General features: G+C 37.5%; 1 protein-coding gene across 2 annotated transcripts; it reads left to right on the forward strand.

The window, feature by feature from the left end:
- Positions 1-3,366: 3,366 nt before the first annotated feature.
- LOC139115454 (uncharacterized) lies at positions 3,367-20,629 on the forward strand. 2 transcript variants are annotated; one of them, XM_070677564.1, is made up of 8 exons: positions 3,367-3,440; positions 7,014-7,319; positions 8,057-8,706; positions 9,044-9,259; positions 15,614-15,672; positions 15,904-16,001; positions 17,138-17,214; positions 17,638-20,629. In XM_070677564.1, exons 3-7 carry the CDS (start codon positions 8,688-8,690, stop codon positions 17,178-17,180), a joined length of 435 nt encoding a protein of 144 aa, XP_070533665.1. In that variant the 5' UTR covers positions 3,367-3,440; positions 7,014-7,319; positions 8,057-8,687; the 3' UTR covers positions 17,181-17,214; positions 17,638-20,629. The 2 variants fall into 2 exon arrangements, 1 of the variants encoding a protein (XP_070533665.1); XR_011548129.1 differs by having other exon boundaries at positions 3,373-3,440.
- The last annotated feature ends 1,730 nt before the right edge of the window (positions 20,630-22,359 follow it).

Consider the following 22,359-nt stretch of genomic DNA (forward strand, 5'->3'; position numbering starts at 1 on the left):
AGCTCGTTTGTTGACGTCTGGCATGCTCAGCGTGCTGGGGAGAACGCAGATCACGCGTTGTACAAGTTCACGTTTATTGCGGGATCAAAACAACATTGCGTCGTGGATTGCCAGACATCTGGCTACGCAACGTGCTCGGACAATGGACTACACGTAAATACCGGGCATAAGTAATGAATATTTATTTTGAAATTAATGTAAATGGCTCGCGCAGGTGCAGAAGAATGCCTACGTTGCAATCCGCGTGTCAACAGAGATTGTATTTCTGTCCGGACAAAAATTGAAATTTTCGTTGTAAAATCACATGTTATTTAGTTGTAGGGCACGTAATGTTTCCGAATAATATGCGATTCTCTGTTATTTGACAGGCTATTCAACATGAGCCAGTGATCATTTCAATCAAAACTAACGGAAAAATCGCTAGAAGATACAGCTAATGGAACTTTAAGCACTGTAAACGAGAAAATTTTCATTAATGTATAATGTTATGCTTTAAAAATTATTGTAAGAACCCTGATGTTTGGTATGGCAATCTGTAGATGAAGAACTTTTATACCACTGGGGAGGTAAAAAGGATAATTTATTTAACAATAACGATAAAAAATGACAATCATTACCATATTTCGCAAATAGAAACAAAGACCCTCAAGGTGATTTGACAATATGGGTATGCAAAGTAAGAACCTTGATATAGGATATGAAAATTTGTACGTTCAGAAGCTCACATTTGGATTTAACCTGACGATCGCTTTTGAAGTGAATTTTAGAGGTCTGATCGTATTTTAAGCACTCTCTGGGTGACGTTTTTATTGGCGTCGATAGACCAAAAAGCAGTACATATAATATGTCCAGCTGGTTATATGCCTCTCAAGTTGACATTTACGCCTACCACGGTGCAACGCACGTCGGCTTACTAAAATTCGAACTGTAATCGGGAAGTTTTTCGTGAGAAAAAAATCAGGTCATTGTCTTCGAAAACAGTTTAAATCCACGTAATTATCCTTCTCTTGTTTCTTGGTCCACTTCAAAACCGAAGATCGTACAGAGAAGCTTGACCTTGCGATCGCTTCCGTCTTCATTTGTTCATCGACCATTTTGAATTGAGCTAATGATAGCCGACAGATGTAGTACGCACGTTTTCATTGGCGTTTATAAAGGTTACCACATCGGGATCAGCAATTCAGGTAGCCAATAGAATTGTCCGTTGCAATTCTGATTTTTATTAAGGCAGTATACGCAAGACCGTGCTTCACATAAAAGCCGTTGCAAAGTTTGACTACACAGTTAATGAAACTTGTCCGTATCATTTCAGAAGGTAAAAAATATTTTAGCTATGAAAGAGTTCAAATTTCCGAAAAAGTAGCCGGCGAAATCGTGAGAGTAACAGGTCAATTTCGCCGGCTGCCGGCTCTTAATGAAACCCCTGTCATTTGGAGACACGGACATTTGGAACAGACCAGACGATAACCTGTCAGCGGAAACGAGGCTATTTGCTTTTTACTGTGAAGAGGGTGGGTTGTGAGACAAGATTATGTCTACAGCTTTACAATGTAGGGAATTCGCAGAAACTTCGTGATCTAACAGTACACGAATAATGGAAAGGAATAGATAAGCCTAAATTTATGTTACGGGAAATAGTATTCGGGAAACAGTGATAGCGCTAGAGCGAATATATCCTATTTTCGACGCTCTCCAAAGACCAAAAACTTAAGGGAGTACCATCAAGGATGCCGCAAACTCTGAATTAGATGGCTATTGCATAGAAATATTCCTTTGTCAGCAATTAATTTAGGACGCCATTGAACAATTATTTCGAACTGTGAAGAAATTAAATTCTTCTTTATGCGTGCAAATCTTCCCTCCGAAAAAGCCGGAGAACGTTCCCTTTATTTAAAGGTTTTCATTTCGGTCGTCCCAGCGTCATCAAAGTGGCCTTCAATCATTGATTGATGATAATTTGTATATGAATGGCAAAGTTTCTGTCCTTTGTAGCAGAACAGACAATTTGAGAGTTGTGTTACGCGCTCGCCCTCCTCTGCGTTTTATAATGTGTTAATTCCTTCATCTCCTTTGCGTTGTTTTGTCTCCTTGTGTAATATTTTTGTGCATGTATCAATAAATTTAAATAACAATATTTGTTGCCCCCTCATCAAATTCAAACAGCGAAATGGATAACGTGATAATGTCTGCAGCAAGCCAAACCAATGCGTGGCAAGAATTAAACTGTTTGTCTTTATTTTGTGGTTTCTCACCCTCTTTTAACATTTAGAAAATGCTGCATTCTTTCTGCACGATTACATTATAAGTGTGCACATCATTCAAGTTAGACTTCGATTCGTAAAATTCCCTTGATGTTTGACATCTTAAATACGTCAGACACCGTGAATTTCAGGCACGCGTTTACATTTTAGTTCTTCATCTTCTGTATGTAAGACTCTAATCTTCAGAAACATCCTGAAATATGCTTAATGCCGTCCATTTAAAATATCAAAGTTGCAGACCTAAATTTAATGTAAAGACCAAAAATGAATCAGTTGTAATGTCAAAGTGCCTAATTGTCTGTTATGAAAAGTATCATGGAACTTTTTCTACATTTTATAAATTGAGAGTTTCATTCCTGATGGGATAGACTGTTGGGGTGTCTAAATAACATGTTAATTTCAAAAAATCCAAATCTTCATTTTACGTGGAATTGGCCATTGCTCTTCAGACCTACCTTCACAAAATCTATATTTCTGACGAGATAAGGTTATGTGTGCGTATGATGAAAAAAGTCTGATTGGTGGTGACAAGGGTGGATAAAACGGAAAGGTCATAAAATAAATACTGTGATTGGAAATTGGAGGGCAAAGTCAAATATGAAAGCAGCATTAGCGACAGAGAGACAAATGTTGTACCTATGTTCGTTCACATTAGGCTTCACGATTTATACTTCATATAGGCTATGGGTTAGTAAAACGATTGAATCAGCTGAAAGACATTAATAAGTAAAACATGTTTTCAATGTTTACTATAAGGTAGGTATTAAGAAAGCTGGCTCTTATGATGACCGTTATATTTTGTCAATCCTCGTTAGTATGAATATCGCATGAAATTAAAATATCATAAAGATTCCCGTATGAGAACTTTTTGTCTGGTACGTACTACAGGATCGGTGTTTGCTGCGGATCCGTAGCCCTACCACTCCCTTGCAGCAAGATCGGTGTCTAACTACGCAGGCCTGGGCCTTGACGATAAGCCTAGCTATGAAAACATTATCTCATCAACCTCGTTTTCGCAACATGTCCGTGTCATAGTTGGGTCACAGCAAATAACAGGACCCTGAATTCACACGGCATAATATCTGCACGGTTTTGAGTACAGCGTGTCTTCAGTATCCCAATTTCAAGCATACAACCTTTTCATTCGAAAACAACGAGCAATGGCGACCAACGTACCAGGTAAGTTGCTTCTTACTTCAACATGGGTCACGTAACGATTTCGTCGTTGAAAACTGATCGGTCTGTGTTTGTGGTCGACATTTTGTTACTGTATATCCGCCATTGTATCAGGAAGTGAAATCCCATAGTGTGTATTGCTCTCGACATGATAGACTCTGTGTATGCTGGGTAGAGTATGACGTCGACCTGTGCAGGTTTTAATCAGCACTTCGCACCAGTGTCTACCGGGTGATAAGTTTTTAAGAAGATTTAAGATTGAATAAACATATTCCTTGTTATTCGTGAATGTACAACCATTCATTCTTCAGGTGGAAGATAGTATAAACACGCACACAGTAAATAGGTATATCTGCTATAGTTTTATGTAGATTAAATTCTAGCTGCTCTGTTTTCTTTCACTTTCGATTTGGTAGAGTTACAAGGTCACGGCTTATGTGGTCACGGGTGACAATGGACTTTGAACTTCAAACATTACGTGAATAATTTTATAAGGGAAATGACTGCATTGCACAATTAACAGGGAGCTGGAAGAGAAATGGGGGGGGGGGGGGCGGAGGTGCATGAACAAAAACGTTATTGTGCTTGTTCCCTCTGGCGAGGCATGTGCAGTGCAATTGTATCATATTTCCGAATCACGGTTTAAGAATTAAACTTATTTGTTCAGTAACATGTGTGTCACTGGAGAGAGAACAAGGACTTGTATTGATCGGTTATGCATTCGAAATCGCTGCCAGTAATCTTACAGGATAAATGTTAACACAATAGCATAAATTATTTTGGTGTATGCTTACTGTGTCTTTGTAGGAACACTCAAAGTGGCGAGGGAATCGGAAAACAGTCCTTATTTACGCACCCTTTTGATCGCGAATGTCACGAAAAGAGAAAATTAATCAATTCAACCTAATTGAACTTTGTAACGCTTTGATTTAATGCACAGGTGACTTTTTCAAATGAAAGGATTTCGTCCTGAATTTATAAATCTCGATCAGCATATACTATGTCAGATGCGATTTCTTACCAAAACAAAAACTGCCGAGTATGGTTACTGCAATGCAGTTTGGTAGAATAGCTGAGTTATTCTGTCATATGACCACAGAACGAATAACACAAAGTGTCAAAAGACAATGCACTTTATGTTGTATTAGATGATGTATGCATTTTTATGTCATTTTCGATATGTATGCATCAGGTCGACACGTCATAGTGTGCTGGGTATTCAAATTTGTAGATGTGTCATGTGTAAATGTGTACATCTCGTGTCAATGTTTCAAGTGTGATATGTAAGTATGGTGGGACTGTCAGAATGTGATGTATTTTGATGTATTTATGTCAGGTGACTCGGTGTCGTAGGTGACTGATGCCGTATGTTGTGAGTTAGAACTCGATTAAAAACACAGTATTATGTGCTATCGCCATCTTTGAACTACGTGCGTACCTCATACATCTCGCGTGTGATATGGGGGTGTGTCGAATAGGCTATTTCTGAACATGTCAGCTGCGCTGTGTAGGTTTAAAGTGATTTTTTCTATGTGTTGCTTATGTCAACCCGATGAATATTTCTCGTTTCAGTAAATCGGTTATTTAATTTTTAATTTGAATAATTAAATGATGAATAGTGATACACAACTATTCTTATAGACCTTTACAAACGAGAAAACTTCTTTACTGTCAGTGTGCAGTATTTCATGAAAAATATAAGGACAGACCCCATGGCGAGAGAGTGCAAGCGCGACGTAGTCGGAGTATTCGCACGAGGGCTTGCTGTGAAGAGAATACACAGCAAGCTCCAGTATTTAAAACACCGAATGTAATTAATCGACGATAACACAACTTACATATTAACAAAACACTTAAGGTTCCAAGACAAGAAATTGACCTCTTTAATCTAATAATTCTCTGGTGGTTAATAAGCTCAGAACCCCCGTAAATTATATATTTTCTGAAAGCCTAGATATAGGGAAACATTTTGGTAACCACAGTGTCACCATTGTTTACATAACTATCACGTGACAGGTAATTTGCATAACCTTTCAAAAATCGGTTTTCCCTATGTTTTGTCTCAATACTTCAAAATATCTGACTCAAACTTGCTTGAATACAAGCTGTCACAACGCTCTTTAAAAGCGTGTCTCAGATTTTTTATATCTTGCTTAGTTTTTTTTTTAGCACAATTTTAAAGAAATCAACTAGGGTTAAATTCACCGCTCTGGAAGTTTTTCTGGCATAAAAATTGTTTAAGAAGGTTTAAAAAAATTCTGAGACACACTTTGGAAGATCCTTAGAACAGCTTGCACTCACACAAATTTCAGCCACATATCTCAAAGCATTGAAACAAAACATAGGGAAAACCGATTTTTGAAAGGTTATGCAAATTACCTGTCACATGATAGTTATGTAAACAATGGTGACACTATGGTAACCGAAATGTTCCCCTATATCTAGGCTTTTCGAAAATATAATTAACGGGGGTTCTTAGCTTATCAAGCACTAGAGAATTGTTAGCTTAAAAAGGTCAATTTCTTGTCTTGGAACCTTAATTGCCAATTATTTGCAAACAAGTGCGTTCTACTAAGTTATGCTACATATATGCAAGCGTGCTCGAATAGTTCACTTATGTTACAAGCGGACCTATTTTGACAAATAAAGTCCTTGCATTATTTGATTTTTTATGGGTGAATGTATATTTTTCTATATTTGTATATAATTAAACAGTATGTGGATTATAAACAAAAAAAAATTATCGAATTTGAATTATATGTTTAAACATTTTAATATTTCTTAAAACTGACTAAATAAATAAATTTAAACATATAAATTGGTCAAAATGATAAATCACATACGGCACACCTTACGCACACATTCCGTTGCAAATTAACTTTGGCACATATGGAATATTAGTATACGTTATGTCTTCACAACATTTTCCCGAACATATAGCTCCTGAAATTGTTTATAAACATTGTATCCAATGACAAATTAATTTACTGTAAAATATCGCGTCCCTGATTCAAATAAGTATTTACTCCCAATACTATAACAATACGTTAGTTACTGTTACATTAAATTTCGGTATCAGAAGACGCGGAGTCCAATAACTTTAACGCGGAGTACAATAACTTAACTTATAGGTGTTATTGGACGCTATTTGACCTTTGACCCCAAAACACCTTTACGTCAACGCAGGGAAAAAGAAGAGAAATTTTTTCAATTTTTACAGAAATATATTCAGCACTTCACAAATTAAATAATGGTCAGTCCTAAACCTGTGAATTCGAGGGAAATTACGCTGCTGGCGTACAATTTCTATCAAGTGCTCTACGCAGCGCGACGTGAACTTTCGTGCTGTGCGCTCAGCGGACGCACTGGGCTAAAAAGGTGTATAATGATAAGGTTATTCCCAAAATACCGGGATTTATGTCCCCGTACATCGTACGCTTAGGTATTGTCGCGTCTCGGACGATACCTCCGCTGCACGATGTACTCGGACATAAATCCCGGTATTTTGGGAATAACCTTATATTACTGTATAGCTGTGCAATTATTTAAATGTTTATTTGTTTCCTTGTTTTGTAGTCCGGTCGTCAAATCAAATCCCACCAAAACAGGGGGTATTTATTTATTCAAAGCTTCAAAGCTTTCAAAAGGCGTCATCGAAAGTCCTACAGTTATTGCAAGACGTGTGTGAAAACATGGAGAATAAGCTTATCGATGTCAAACCATACATTGACAGTTACAAGCTAGAAGACTACTCTAGAGTAACTATAGTCATTGTGATCGATTCCGTGCAGACGAGGACTGTGATCACACCTGTGCGTCGGGACGGTAATGTTGATCACTGGGATGACTTGAAAACGCTGTATTCTAAAACATCTCCAAAAGGTAAATACACTCATACATGTAGACTTGTTCTTAATACGGCCATGAAACAACCAATCAATAGCGAGATATTGCATATCGTACTTTGTACAAGTTGTCAGTCGGAAATGCTAGTAAGTAAAATTGAACAATCCACAGATAGTTTTCCTTTGTGATAAGGAAGATGAATCGCCGAAGTTAAAGGTATGAAATGTAATGATTGTCCGTCTAAATTAAGCAAAAATATGACCCCTCAAAATCGTATCACAGCAACAGTTTACTTGCAGATGGAAACGATATTATTATGTCTTATTACCAAGTTTGAATAAGATCGGTCAGATCAAATTCAGGCGCCCCGGCAATGCAGACAGTGTTTGATGAGATGATGAATCCTATTGTGGTAACTCTTTCACTTTATTTCGGCAAAGATTTTCTGCAAAGATAGGCCAAATGTACTTAGATAACTTGACGCATTCGGCACTGTTCTTATAAACTTACGCTCGTTGATCTTTCGTTGACTAGACATCAAGTGAATTTCAAGATTTCCATCATCAGCTATCGTTGCAAATCATAACTTCAAAAAATGCCATCCTGAACTACAGCCTACGGAGTCAAGGCTACAGCCATTATGCCTGAGCTAAAATTTCTTCGGTAACCCTGAAAGACCAATGAATATGCATTCCCAGTTTAAAGTGGTAATAATAGACTTTGGTGATATATTGATAAATACCTAATAATTGAATGTTACGTTTGTCTACTAGGGTCAGTTTTGATTGTTATATATGGAGATGAGAATTCAAAGGATTGTGATGGTCTATTAGCTGAACGATGGGGCCAAGTTTGGGAGTATAATGACCCTTTGGCGCATCAAGTCGCAAAGAGACACACTATATTTTCGATTTATCAAAAATTTAATAAAAAGCAGATCGCAAGAATAGAAGAATATCTGAAGACAGTTCCCCTACCGCCAATCATCACAGGAACTGAGATGGACATTCTGTTGTTGACTCCGAAATCCGATAGAGACGAAATGGTGGCATATTTAAATGGCAGTCCATTTTTAGTTGGACCGAAACAAGGGACATGTAAAACCTGTCAAGGATTAGAATCTTACTCTTACAGTCATGTTAAAGAATCCTACTCTGACAACCCCGGTAAACCTTGCCTTAAAATATTTTATCGTGATCGCCCAAAGGTTGACTTCAGCAGTGCGCAAACTATGGAAGGAGAGCTGACAAGTTGACGACCGGGAAGATCCCCGACACAAACGACAAGGGATGGTGTAAATGTGAGCGATACCCGTCGACCATAGATCGGCTGGTTTTCTCCTGTATTACCATAGAGTGTTTTAAGTTTGCAAATGACACTGCTAATCGGCGAACAGTAGAAAGGATGCTCAAAAGTAAATTAGGTAAGAACTGTTCACATGGTTACCTTTTATCGTACCAAAATTGTGTACTAATATAATTTCCAGTCGCACCGTAAACATACTACGTCTGCGAATGATGGTATCTGCCACAACTGAACATTTCTTTATTCGTAGAATTACCTGCAACAAACTATGCTGTAAGTTTTCGGTACGGTATACATTAACAGAGTCGAAAACATCTGAAATGAAAAGGAAAAAATCTATAACCTTGGGAAGAATATGATGTCTCTGACAACATACGAAGGGTAGTACCTTAACATGCATAAACATATATCTGTTTGGGGCAGTTATTTTTGACAAATCCTTTTAATAATTACAGCACGGTTGGGGCTACGCTTGCGTGGCGACAGTATGTCTATCATCAGTAGCGAAATACCAGAAAACAACGATGCCATAATTGATGCCATACTGTTTCTTAGATGTCAAGCTAGAGAGGAGTTTGCGACAAAGGAGGCGATACAGCGCTCACTACCAGATGTTAAATCACTTGTTCTCTCACAATTCCACTACGTGACTCAAAGTCCAACATTATATGGTAAGATATATACCAGGCAGTTCATTGGATTGTTACAGAAATCGGAAAATGTTCCCTGCTAAGACCTTTTGACAAGTCTTAGCTTAGCAGTTCATAGAATTCCTGTCCTGTCGTGTGATCCAAGAGGTATTGATCTACTTGGATCATATACAGGACAGGAATGCTATGAAAGTGACAGGGCCTACTGAGGAGGTCCAGCCAAGACAGGGCAAAACGTCTTGGCTAGGAACATTTTCCGATTTACAAATATATATATACGAGAAATTCCTACGATATATATATATATATATATATATATATATATATATATATATATATATATATATATATATTAGGAACTTCATCATTTCTCAGTTTATTACAATTCAAATGTTATACAAACTTAACAGCCGGTCAAATCTGCAGAATATTGAGATCATTTTTATTCCTTCAAATAATGAATACAGATGATGGTGTAATGATGGACCATATAAGACATAAAAAATCGGTTTCCACGTATCTTCTCTGGAATACTAAAAAAGATTCGTGTTTGGTACGGTTTTGAAGAATCATTGGTGCATTTAGGATGTCGACCAGATACACTTTAAAACGTAATGCAGTAAAGTCCAGAAATTGACATGATATATAACATCACTAGAAAATTTGACACCTAGTTCGTTTCTGAGTTTCATTGCAAGTCCCCTTCCACCCGAAACATCTTTCTTTGAGAAAATGTGCCCACTTATCTGTCACTGTTACATTTGGGCTTGCTTATTTGCTTCCTATCAGTTCCCAACCTCCCTAATAGACTATCAAAACTCGATGGGGAAGAGGGAGGAGTGACAGGCAATTGAGATTCTCGCAGAAAGATGTTTCCCGGGGAAAATTTTCATTCTGCTTCATCCTTCTACTTACCTGTCACGGTTACATTTAGGTTTACACAGAATCCAAAGATAATATTGAGTAGGGTACACCACAACAAATTCCCTCTACCTAGGTAGAACCACACCTCAAAAACGTCAAAAAGCAAAACTAGCTTCCATAGGCACATCCTTGAGGTAAAAGTTAACAAAGGTATTTGTTTAAGCCCAAAACAAAGCCCACAAGACAGCAAGTGCTCGCCTACCATGTGCTCTGATTGAAAGTAGATGTCTAGGTCGGCCATTTTAAGAATCAAGGACATTGTAACTCTAAATAATATAGAAATAATATCCTGGGACGCTGGTCCATTTTGACAAGCGGATACCTTGATGCAGAATTCGTCCGTATAACCATGAAGTTGTCCAGCTTGCCTTAGTACAGCAGCAAAGAGCCCTACAAGGACAAATCAGTTTTTCCTTTGGATAAATAGACATATTATCAAAACTAGGAATGAATATATTTGTACCGACATGAGATGCAGATTCATTCTTCGAAAGAAAACCTGCCTTAGGCAACAATCTAACACCAGGCCTGTTGGCTCCTATATGAGATAAACACTGTTAATAGACAAAGAATGAACATCACTACATCTACGTACAGATGCCACAGAAGCAAAGTTTCTCAGGGTTAAATATTTCAATTCAGATTCAATGATAGGACTTAGTAGTGAATCCTATACCAATGGAAGACTCCAAGCTGGCCAAAGTCTCCTCTGAGGAGAACGCTTAACAAAAATATCCTTTAATCTGACTATCCAAAAGTGGATGCTGACTCACATTACATTCACCATAAGTCAGGAGACAGCGCTAAACGATACGTTGAAATAGTTTGGTGTTTTAGACTTCCGGTATCAAAGAGAAAAACTAACTGACAGCCACAGAATGTAGATCTTGTGGTGGATGTTTGGAATTCACATCATGTCCTTTTCACCAGCCACTGAATACTCTGAACCTGTAATTATATGATTTAATGGTTAATGATCGACGTGAGTTTGCTGCTCGCTGCATATTTTACAGCTCTCGCTGAAATCCCTCTGAGCAAAAGCGCTTCTTGACAGATTCCAAGCAGTCACCTGGATGACTGATGCATCTGGGTGAAGAAAGACTGACAATGGCTGGTTCAAAATGTCTGGGGTCTCTGGTAGCTTTATTGGAATTTCTATTAGCAGCTCCAGCAATCGAGGAAACCACCGTTGTCTTGGACTATTCGGTGCTATCAGAATGACAACACACTCCTCTTGTATAGAAGTCTGAGAATCAGAGAGAGTGGAGGAAGGGGTATGCAAACATGTTTCCGGGGTTTTGGAAGCATTCACTACCTCTACTCTTTGGTTTGGAACCAGAGAACAATACACCCCAAGATGGCCATTGAGCGCTGTTGCAAACAGATCTATTAGGGGCATGTTCAAGACCTCGAAAAGTGAAAACACCACCTGAAGCTTTAATGTCCACCCTGTTGGGATATGCCGTCTTCTTGACAAAGCATCTGCTTTCAAATTGCACCTGCTTGGTATGTTAGCTGCCATGATCCTGATTTTTCTGACAATAAACCAATTCATTAGATGCCAACTAGGGATGCAGAGAGATGGGGACGGGGTTCCCTTGTCTGTTCAATGAGAAACTACGCATGCATTGTCTGATCCTACAAGAACCAGTTTCCCGAAGATATATGGGACGAAGACTTTCAAACTTTTCCATACTCCTGACGCTCGAGAGAGTTTATGTACTGTTGTTTCTGGGCTACATACCAAACTCCTGAAATGATTAAATTTCCAATACGAGCTCCTCAATCTTGTATCGAAGCATCTGTAATTATTGTAGTCTCTGGGCTCAAGAGACAATGAAACTCCATTGAAAACAATATTATCTTCATCAACCAAGCACTAACAAAGGGTTTAACCTTATAGGATCATGAGACGATTCCGACGTGAGACAGAGGGAAAAGTTGAAACGGCCTCATGTTCAACCTTGCCAAGGGAATGAGCTGAATGGCAAGATGCCATAAGGCCAAGGAGGCAAAGAATATGCCGTGTTGTCTGAAAACTGCTTGGCAAGAGGTGACCTACCATATCACAAATAGCTTGAAAATGCTTAGCAAATGGAGGAGAAATTCAGTCATCCAAATTTACTTTCGCCCCTATTTATTGATTTGATGCTCTGACTGGGGCAAAGTTCTGGCTTCTTTTCGTTTAAAAGCCAAGACCGACAGCTGTTCTTAAAATTCGTTTTGTATCCTGATGCAATAACCGATCTGTGTCTGCCTGGCTAGCTAATCGTGCAGATACATGTGGCCATGTATTTGTTGCCTTGAAAGGAAGACATCCAAAGCTCCTATGACCTTGGTAAACACACAGTGGCAGAAGACTGACAGAAAGGGAGTGTCCAGAACTAGAACACAATGCTCTGCACAGCCAACATGAGAAAATATCTACAGTCTGTATGAATAAGCATACATTGATAAATGTCTGTCAGATCGATTGAAACTGCATAATCGCTTTTTGATAGATCACATAAAACTAAAGGTAGTTTCCATTTTGAAGTGCTGCTTTGCGAGAAAACGTTTTCATTGACGAAGTTTTAAATTGGTCTCCAGTCGTCTGATCTCTTTTGAATTGGAAAGGATTGAGCTGTAAAAGCTTTGAACAGGCTCTATAGCACTCTATAAGAGAAAGTGCTCTATTTCCTGAAGGACTGCATTTCTCTTCTCGAAATCCTTGGAAAGGTGCACATTTGGTACCTTACTTCATTGTGGTGGAATCTAAAGACATTCCAGTGATAACTTGGCCCAGTGTTCACTAAAAGAGGTAATCTCCCCTACTGGAACCTCCAAAAGGAACTTGAATGTACTTAATTGTGCTAGATGTACACACTGAGCCCTTGGAAAGCTATCATTGTTCTATCTCCTGGCTAATGTGGAAAGGGCGGCACTTGTGGTCTGGAGCCCCTATCCCTGTTACCCTTAAATTACGAGGTGTACCATAAACAGTATTTTTTGTGGTTGATCTTTCAAATTTAGGAGGCCGCAACTTGAGCTGAAATGAAGATGGTTTGGTAACTACCTGGCATGATTTAGAAAGAGAACCCATTTCCCTAATATCTTAGCTACTTTGACTTTCCTTGTTAAATATATCAGCGACTTCTGCATAGAGAAGTTTATCAACACAACAGGAAGTTAACGTATATAAAAATCCATCTGATCAAGAAATAATTCCCTTCTGTCAGAACTGACAAAGCAATGGTTTGCAAAAGTCGCTCTCCTGAAGAAGTACATGTAAGAGAAATTGCAAACATTCCAATCACATATGACAGATATATTAGAGCCTGAAAAAAACTGCAGTTTGAACAAAAGTTAGTACATGTGCAAGATTAGATTACCCTTATGGGTAAAACTTCTTATATTCTTGGCTGAAAATATGTCCTATCAGCTGCAAATTTAGTGTTGACAAACTTTCTACACTGGCAAACTCCTCAAAATCGTTTTAGGAACATAAAATTCCTGTCTGCAGATTTAATGTACTTGTACACTTTAGGCAACCTTTTTTTAAACCTGTCCCTTTTTGTGCAATCACCCTTCAATGGACAAATGAGGAGCACCAAAACTGCATGATCGTCAACCTGTTAAAAAACTGAAGTTAACTATGACTGCCATTATCTTTTGTACAGCCTGGTGTCGATAATGCCGTGCCATTTCCCAGACAAGTCCCTGACATGTCAGTATCAGCCATAGAAATTTCTGCATAAGTACCAGTATTACGGCCCACCGTCTTCCTTCGGGGAATAGCTGTGCGAGAGGACTTTGGGATAGAGAAACAGAGTGGCAGCTTAAAGCCTTCAAAGATAACACCGCCTATTTCTTATACAAAGATGCTACATATTTCCAGGTGTTGTCCCTTTTCCTAAGTCAAGTCCCTTCTCTAAAGGTGTTGTCCTTCTCCTTTCTAGCGCTTATGTTTGTAAAGCCACCAACTATATGCAATCTGTATTATTCAATCGAAATCTCATCATTATTGTCCCTCCCTAGTAATGACGTATATCAACTGCCAAGACCATAAACACCAGAACAATTATTTACTTGTTTGATTTCTCACAGTCCATATCGCTATCGCACATCGTTCACAAATCTGAATCCGATCATTGACCTTTATGCAGAATTGATGTCAAAGTGAATGACCTCTGTAACATCAGAATGACCCATGTCACTGCCCACATGTTCTTGATAGCTAGCTGTGGAAGGACTGCCTGTATCTGTGCTCTCATCAAGATCACTCGCAGCAAAAAAAAACAATCCTGGTCTCTGTACTTGTATGAAAGACGGCTGAGGAAAATTACCTGACTCAAACCTGACTCATCTGCCATCTCCTGATCACGAAGGGGCGACATTGCACAAACAATATCGGATATGTATCGCTCAGTTAAAAATTAGAAAGTATCGATATTTTTTAAATCCTCAGCTCGATCCCGACAATGTCCGGTTTCAAAAATAAAAAATATCCGAAAGTATCGGATACAATCGATAGTATTATCTAGTATCGTCTAGGCGATAAAAGTAGAACGATATTTTACGGTAAATAAAAACGCTGTGTTTACAAACACTGAGGCATATGAAAAGTTATTAAATATTGGGATCTCAGGGAGGTTTTCGCCATGTTATGTAAATTTTTGCCTCGTTCTGGAGGGCAGAAAATGAGATAACCCAATGTAACAGTGACAGGTAAGACACAAGAAGAAGCAGAATATGTAAGCTGCTAGATCTCGAAGTATCTTTTGATAACTGATGTCATCAGAGAAATTCTACATTAATCATATAATCGTATGTTCATTAACTTCAATGCCTTTCTTCCGTACCAATATCATACTCATTGAGATCTTGTTCCTTTGATGTCATAGCTTACACATGTAAAACTGGGGGGGGGAGTTAATGCCACCTTATCTGACTCATGACTATGTTGCCTCTAAATAAACACAGAGACCAAACCATTCATTTCTGATAACGATGCCATTAAGACATTTTCATGAAGAAAACTCAATTTTCAATCTAATTTTAGAGGTCTTCTTATCCGAAAATATTACCGTAAATGGACCCTATGCGGGAGAAGAACCTGTATTGAAGTGCTGCACAACCTCTCTGTTCAAATGATCGTGAAAGTTTCAATTGCCAATTTCGAAGCATTTTCTCCTTGATATCACTTTCGGTTTCGTAAAATGTTGTTTCATTATTGTTTAGGAGGCACTATTAATCTCAATCTCACCTCTGCTCCAATAATACAGTTCACTCGAAATATCTTATGTGTCGTAAAGGATTTTGCAAAGAACTACACATCAAAGATTGCGTAACCTTAAACTGCCTCTAAACTTCAGCAACGCCACTGGTTAGCAAATAATCAATAAGGCTGTTTCCACACCTTTACTTTCAATTCATTTTTATAATTAAATACGTTCATCTTCTATCACGCAGATCCTAGTATACAATTGAGTGAGGAGGAGAAATCTAACATGGAAGGCGAAAAAAAGGAGGTGAGATAGTTTAAAATAATAAACCTAATATCTCTATTTATCTATAGAGATATGTTCTATTTAGCAAATATTGATAATTCAGCTGGTGTATTTGCTCACGGATCATGTATTACCACGCATCTGTCTTATCGTATATCAGCGTCCATTTAAATTTAAAGATATAAAGCATCAATCTATGAGCTAAACACATTTGCCAACAGTTTTGTTCGTTTCTCGCTTTGATATATTCAGCTACAACAGAGTATCAAGGAATTGAAGGCCGAATTGAAAGTTAAAGAGGAGCAAATGTCTGAAATTGAAGTAAAGCTTAGTACCGGTTGGTCAAAAAGGTAAGCAGAACGGTGAAACTGTCTAATTTGTAAATCCCTAATAAGTTAGACTGGTTTGATCTTGTCTCTTTGTACTGTCGAAGTACTCTGCATCAATCGTGAAACTAAACATCTTGTCTGGTTTGTAAAATAATTGCAGTTCTGAGTTCAGTAATTAAGTGTAAAATTTACTCCATTTACCACAGTGTGTCTTCAGTGTCATGTTCTCTCAATGATAATATCTTGATATTAGCTTTATTCCAGAATAGCAAATAAACTGACAATGACAATTTTGTAGTTCGTTTCATTTTCACAAATAGCTACTAGTCAATCATCTCTTCTAAAATATTTTAAGGCACATTCAACTAAGTGTCATATGCTTAAATTTCTATAGTGTGTACCAGGTACACAAGCCTAGTGTATCTTGCCTGTTTAGAGAAACAAATGAAGACCGCAACTCGTGCACAGAATAGAATGGGAAAATTCAAACGGAAATATAACCTCATAGTTAAGCATTCCTGTGTTCGTATCATCTTGATTAGAAAGAAAGAGTACTAAATGTTAAGCCGCACACACTCCAATTTCTGATGAGACTCAATTTATTTTGTTTCCTGCATAGAACAACGAACATTTTATTTCATAAATATGCAAAAAGGCCCCCTGATATAATTTGGGTTCCGCTTATTAAGATTTTGCTGAGTCACTTAACGTTAAAGTGTGACAAAAAAGAGAAAAAATGTAAAATAACGTTTTAATTGTAATTTTTCTTGACTCATTGGTTTGTATACCCGTGCTGCAATGTATTTTAATTCATTTATCTGGTAATTTAATTTTGATTGAGATGGCTCAGCAACGACTTAATGAACGAAACCCAAATCAGGTGAGTGAGTATCCTTGTAGCTCATAAATGAAAATGTAGCGTTAATTTTTGCGTATGTTGTAATGACTCATAGATTTAATAATCCATGTCAGAAGTTTTTTATTGCGAAAAAGAATGGTGTAGTATAATCAAGAAATTATTTGAATGCACTACTCGCACAAATGAACTATCTTTATAGTCTATAGGAAAAGTGAGCTTTGCTTCTTTCTCGATGTACATGCAAGTGTTATATTTCTGGTATGAATTTTTATTGTGTGTAATTAATGTGTAATTTCAGGGCCGTGAAATTGAAAAACTTCTTCTCAGGATGGGGTTCATGAAAGAGTGAATGACTGGAACTGAAATTTTTGAAAGGTTCGTAAAATAACATAGTTGCCATAGTAAAACTAAGTGTCCTGAGTGCCATAACATCACACAGTCTTCGAATGAGTGATTGTTACTAATCTTTCGTGCTTGGACCAGATATTCGTGCTAAAGTATCATTTGAAATTTGAAAATGCATTTAAATGTATTGACCAAATTGACTATATGGGTGATAAGTGTCTGTGAAACTCCCGCATTGTATGGAAAGATATTATGGAAAAGTCTCAGCATACTGATTACGCTTTCACGGAGTTAAATTGTCAGTCATTTTGGCAAAACTATAGAACCAAGGGCTGGCAAATGTCTTGATTGCATTCTGATGGAGAATAAATGTAATGATTAAGTACTTGCTCTGAAACATTTATTATATTTCTAATTCGTTCTAAAATTGGAATTTCACTTTCTCACTTTCAGAATATGAAAAAAAATGAGCGTAACATTCAGATGAGCCGGGCAGTGAACGGACAGTTTACAAACGCACGATCGTAATGTGTTTTGTATTGCAGGGCAGATCACTTGTGCTATACAGTCGCCAAAATGTTACGTCTTTAGCCCCCATGAACAAGGTCCGGAGAATAATATAGATTTGGTCTTGTCCGTGTGTGAGTCCATATGTCAGTGCGTCCAAGTCTTCGTTCATTTTTATCACAAACCAACGCCCAGATTTCATAAAATCATATTGTAACCATTGATCGCAGACCCAACTATTTCTACAGTTTAAGTACTTATCCATTAATACATCAGACATCAACTGCACATACGCATTAATGCATTTTCTCCGCCGTTTTCCGGACAATATCATTTCACTATCATTTCCGTCAATTGTTTCCATGTTCATTAACTAAGAGGGGACTATGTCATTAACAATGACTTGTTTTTTTGTATGACACTCTAAGTTTTTTGCAGTTAATATTGTAGATAGAAGAACCAACTCATTCAAGTGTTCGGATCGAAAACGCAACACAGGTGTCAAATTACTTATTATTGATGTCTAGTTGCTAATATCTCGGCAGCGTCTGAAGGCACCTAGGACATTAGTCTTGGCAGAAAAAAGCAGGCAGAAGCCAGTCTGTTTTTGTTCACTTGGATAAGCAGTGGAGTTGCACAGACCGAATGGATGCAGTCACACTTCCGTAATGTCCTTTGGTCTAATACATGTTTTTAATATGTCAAATTGCATGTTTTAATACTCTACATTTAAAGATTAAAAACATGCACTTTTTCAGAAGTGTAAAAAAAACCGTATTTTTGATAGATAAGTGTGTCCTAGTGACTACAAACATGCACTCCACTCGCTGCTCGAAGTATTAGCAATTTGATCAGTAATGTAACACCTCTGGTATGTTCTATCCAAACATTGAAATGACGTTGGGTTTTCCTGCGCACCACATTATCGACAAAAGTCGTGCCCTGTAAAAAAGAGAATCGAACTTATCATTTAGGCGGCTGTCAAACATGAATAATTGGAAAGTGTATATCTGATAATGCATCTTTCGAGACGGATCATCAACAGTAAAAATTAATTGTGTAAATCACTATTTTAATGTGAAATCTGAATAACAGTGTTTGTCTCAGATATAGTGCCACCAAGGTTCCTTTCATTTATTATAGGTTTGTCCTGATTTTCAATAAAGAAATTGCCATCAATTTTCATTTTCTCTGCGATCGCGCGACTCCGCAATTTGTGACATTTGATCACCATCATGTACATTGTCAGTCAACCGGTTAGATTAACATATGTACAGAACATCTAAATTTTGAGGATGTGAATAAGTTCAAGCCTTCACAATTTGGTTCTTTCCAACAAAACATTATATAAGTGGAAAATTTCTTTTAACCAGAGAACCGTAGACCATGGCAAACAATACCTTATTTTGCCTTCCGGAATGTCATGCTTTAAAAGCGCCCCATGATTATCTGTCATTTGGTAAAATCGAATTTCAAGGGTGTTCAGTTATGAAATACTTTATATAATAAAGTCGACACAATAATATAACCCTATAACCTTGATAACTGTTAGATATATTGAAAATCATATAAAAGGAGGTCAATTGCCTCTTTCATATACCTGCGCCATATAAACGTTTAAGAGTGTACCAAGTCTTTTAATGTAGCTTCTTTTTATGCCTACATTATCATGGTGAATTCGTAATTTGATTTTTCGTAATATTACGCAAGATTAGTACAGCAGTAAAACTCATTCTCATCGCTGTCTTCCTCGCGTCAACAATTCTAATTAGCTGCACAAGTCTGAAGAAACATTCTATCATCCTTATCCAAACATAGAAGATAAAAACAGAAAGGGACAGTAACAAACAGTTTCAACTTACAGTTTTTCAACTTACAGTTTCACCTTTCTGTCAGTGATGTATTGCTTTTAGTTTTGCTTCATACGTTAATACAAGTAGAATGCCACGCTGTAGCCAGTAGTCATGATTATATTTGTTATTGTCATTGGTTTAAAAAGTATTTCTAAGTGAGTTAACGATACACTCATATTATTTTTCAAAACACTAGAATCTCAATTATAAGTCGATTTGCAAAAAAGTGCATGCCGTGTGACCACTTCAATAGCTGTTTTGATGTATAGACATGTAATTGGATGATTTATTTTAATGTTTTAATCTATTTTAAATCATGAATAATTCCCTGTCAGTGTTTTGACAATATCGCTCGTTTTTGGTTCACCATGCAGCACTAGCTCACAGGAAGTGATGTTACCCACGATTCTCCTTGATTTGTACCCACTGAGATCACTCACTGAACGGAAGCACATTTCTTCTGTACTAGTGTACACAGAAAAGCCATGTCCATATTTCAAAATCTGACACTATTGTTTTGATGATCAGTTTATTTGTATTTCCCAGTTTGTATAATGAGAAGATCAAATTCTACGGAGGAGATAGAAATTTTGTAATTTTGTAAAAAGATATTTTGATAGCCATACACAGGAAACTAAGGGAATAAGTTTCATCTGTGTTGGCAAAAGAAAGGGTATTGATTTTTTAATGTTAAAGAAAATATGCATGTATGACAGGTGGCATGATGAGATCATCTCAGTTGCGGATAACTTGACCTTGAAAAATGTACACTTTCTAGCACCTTCAAATATCGATTTCTTATTCAATTTGCTCCTTAATTTCAAACGTCATCGATAATTTTGGAGCATATTTTTAAAAATTATATCCTAATTAAATTGTCAATTTCAAATTTTTCGGAAATTAATAAAATCGAATTAGCCTCAAGCTAAAAATGTCTGCGTGCACAATGTAATAAAGGGAAACGTGGGTAGCCTCCCTTAATATTTGTCATTTTTATCCCATTCGTAGCAAGATAGAAGGCGATCTTGGCGATGACATGTATCACTTTGTCTACCTAGAAATAAATGCTGTGTAGTTGAAGCGAACTTGACGTCTTCGTGAAATCAATTCTTTGAAGAAGTTCTCAAGTACCTGTCAATAAACTTCCCTAGAGTACGCCAATGCTCTCAGATATGAGTACGCCATTTGACAAGTTGTGCAGAACAAATTGAACAGTAATAATTTAGTAAAACACTCAATGTGAAAAGACGAAAATTGCAATATTCAAAGGTGGTGATATTCTTTCAAAAACAGAAGTGTTTTTGATGTTGAAAGGGTGATATTGTTTCTAAGTTTTGCGTTTTTGTTAAGGTCGAAATGATCAGTGGGATCTTGAAACAGAGCGTTAGCTTGGTAATTGCGGATATTTTACAGGCATTGTATCGGTGTTATAGTATTGTTTACGATGTCAGAAATGAGTGTCTGACGAGAACAAATTGACAAGAAAGCTGATGCGACAAGAAGAAAAGGCGATGATGGGCAATAATCGATTTTTCATTAGCAAGTAATAGGAGAAACCTTAAATTTTGGGTCTTTACTCTCTTCCAGAACCTTCCCGATGACCGTCTGCCTCGCCCTTTGCACCCAACTGCCCCTGTTCCTGATATTTGACTTCTCCCTCCTCTTTGGTAACCCTCGGAAAAACAATAAAAGTTCTACTGTCTCTACGCCTGTTTGGTTTTCCGTTTCACTCACTGAGCAAAGAGATATTGCAAACAGAAAGTAAAACATTTGCCCGCTGATGGCAAAACGTATGCACGCCCGTCCCCTACAAACTTTCTCGCGAACGACTGTATTGCCTGCCCTGGTTGGCTGTCACCGATATTCGCTTTAGTTGACATCATGGTCTGGGTAGGATGTAGTACGAAGGCAAAATGCAGTATATTGACTCGGTCATGTATTTCCCCTGGTAAAAACTTGTGTACAGGAGCTGATCAGACTTATGACGTTGTTGGGGAACGCATAGGTAATGGTGTAAGGTATTGGTAGAATCATAGACAGTACTGTCTATGGTAGAATAGGGTGTATGATATGTGCTGCCTATAATCAGAAAGATAGAATGTGTCTTGCTTGTGGGTTTTCTTCAGTCGAGTATGTAAATTTTAAAACAATTGATGTGAGGTACGAGCGATGACACGATGGTGTCCTCTTGTTTACCTGGATACCGCGACTTTCTGCGATAATGGCCTTCAAAGTGATAGAAATGCCGAGAGGCTTGCAGGGAATTGAAGTTATGAGGAGTAGGAAAAAGCGCCTCCTCAATCAGAATATTTCAAACGACATAATATTACTAAAAGACACTGAATGGAAAGTACCATGAAAACCAATTTACAAGACAGCCTAGAAAAAACATTCGGATTAAAAGTAACGCATCACATGCATAGTTTACCAACACGTTTATTCTTAATGAATTAATTAAGTCAAGGGAGAAATTCACATTTCTATTATGCAACTGATAAGCAGCTGTTGAATATGTAGCCTTTGACTATACACTTTATCGTCAATTCTTGGACTTTTCCATGACGAAAAGATGTTTTTAAAATGTGTGTAAGACTCATTTTAAGTGTTGCACTGGAAGAAAGTGAATCACTAAATCACTTGATTTAATAACAAGTTGCAAGACATTGCTTATATATCACATTTACTTCTAGACTGCGGTCATTCCTTGATGATTCCTAAAAAGAATTATTGCAAACAAGACCGCTGAAACTTCACGTGTTGAAATCAGCTTGAACGCTCTAATATGACTGTTTAAAGTGATCCATAACTCCGACTT

The sequence above is a fragment of the Ptychodera flava genome, chromosome 17, assembly GCF_041260155.1.
Source record: "Ptychodera flava strain L36383 chromosome 17, AS_Pfla_20210202, whole genome shotgun sequence".
NCBI lineage: Eukaryota > Metazoa > Hemichordata > Enteropneusta > Ptychoderidae > Ptychodera > Ptychodera flava.

What these genes read in the sequence shown, in the direction of transcription:
- LOC139115454 (XM_070677564.1), top strand. An exon ending in TCAAAGTCCAACATTATATG is followed by an intron (nt 9,260 to 15,613) that starts GTAAGATATATA and finishes TCTATCACGCAG; the next exon opens with ATCCTAGTATACAATTGAGT. An exon ending in TGGAAGGCGAAAAAAAGGAG is followed by an intron (nt 15,673 to 15,903) that starts GTGAGATAGTTT and finishes TGATATATTCAG; the next exon opens with CTACAACAGAGTATCAAGGA.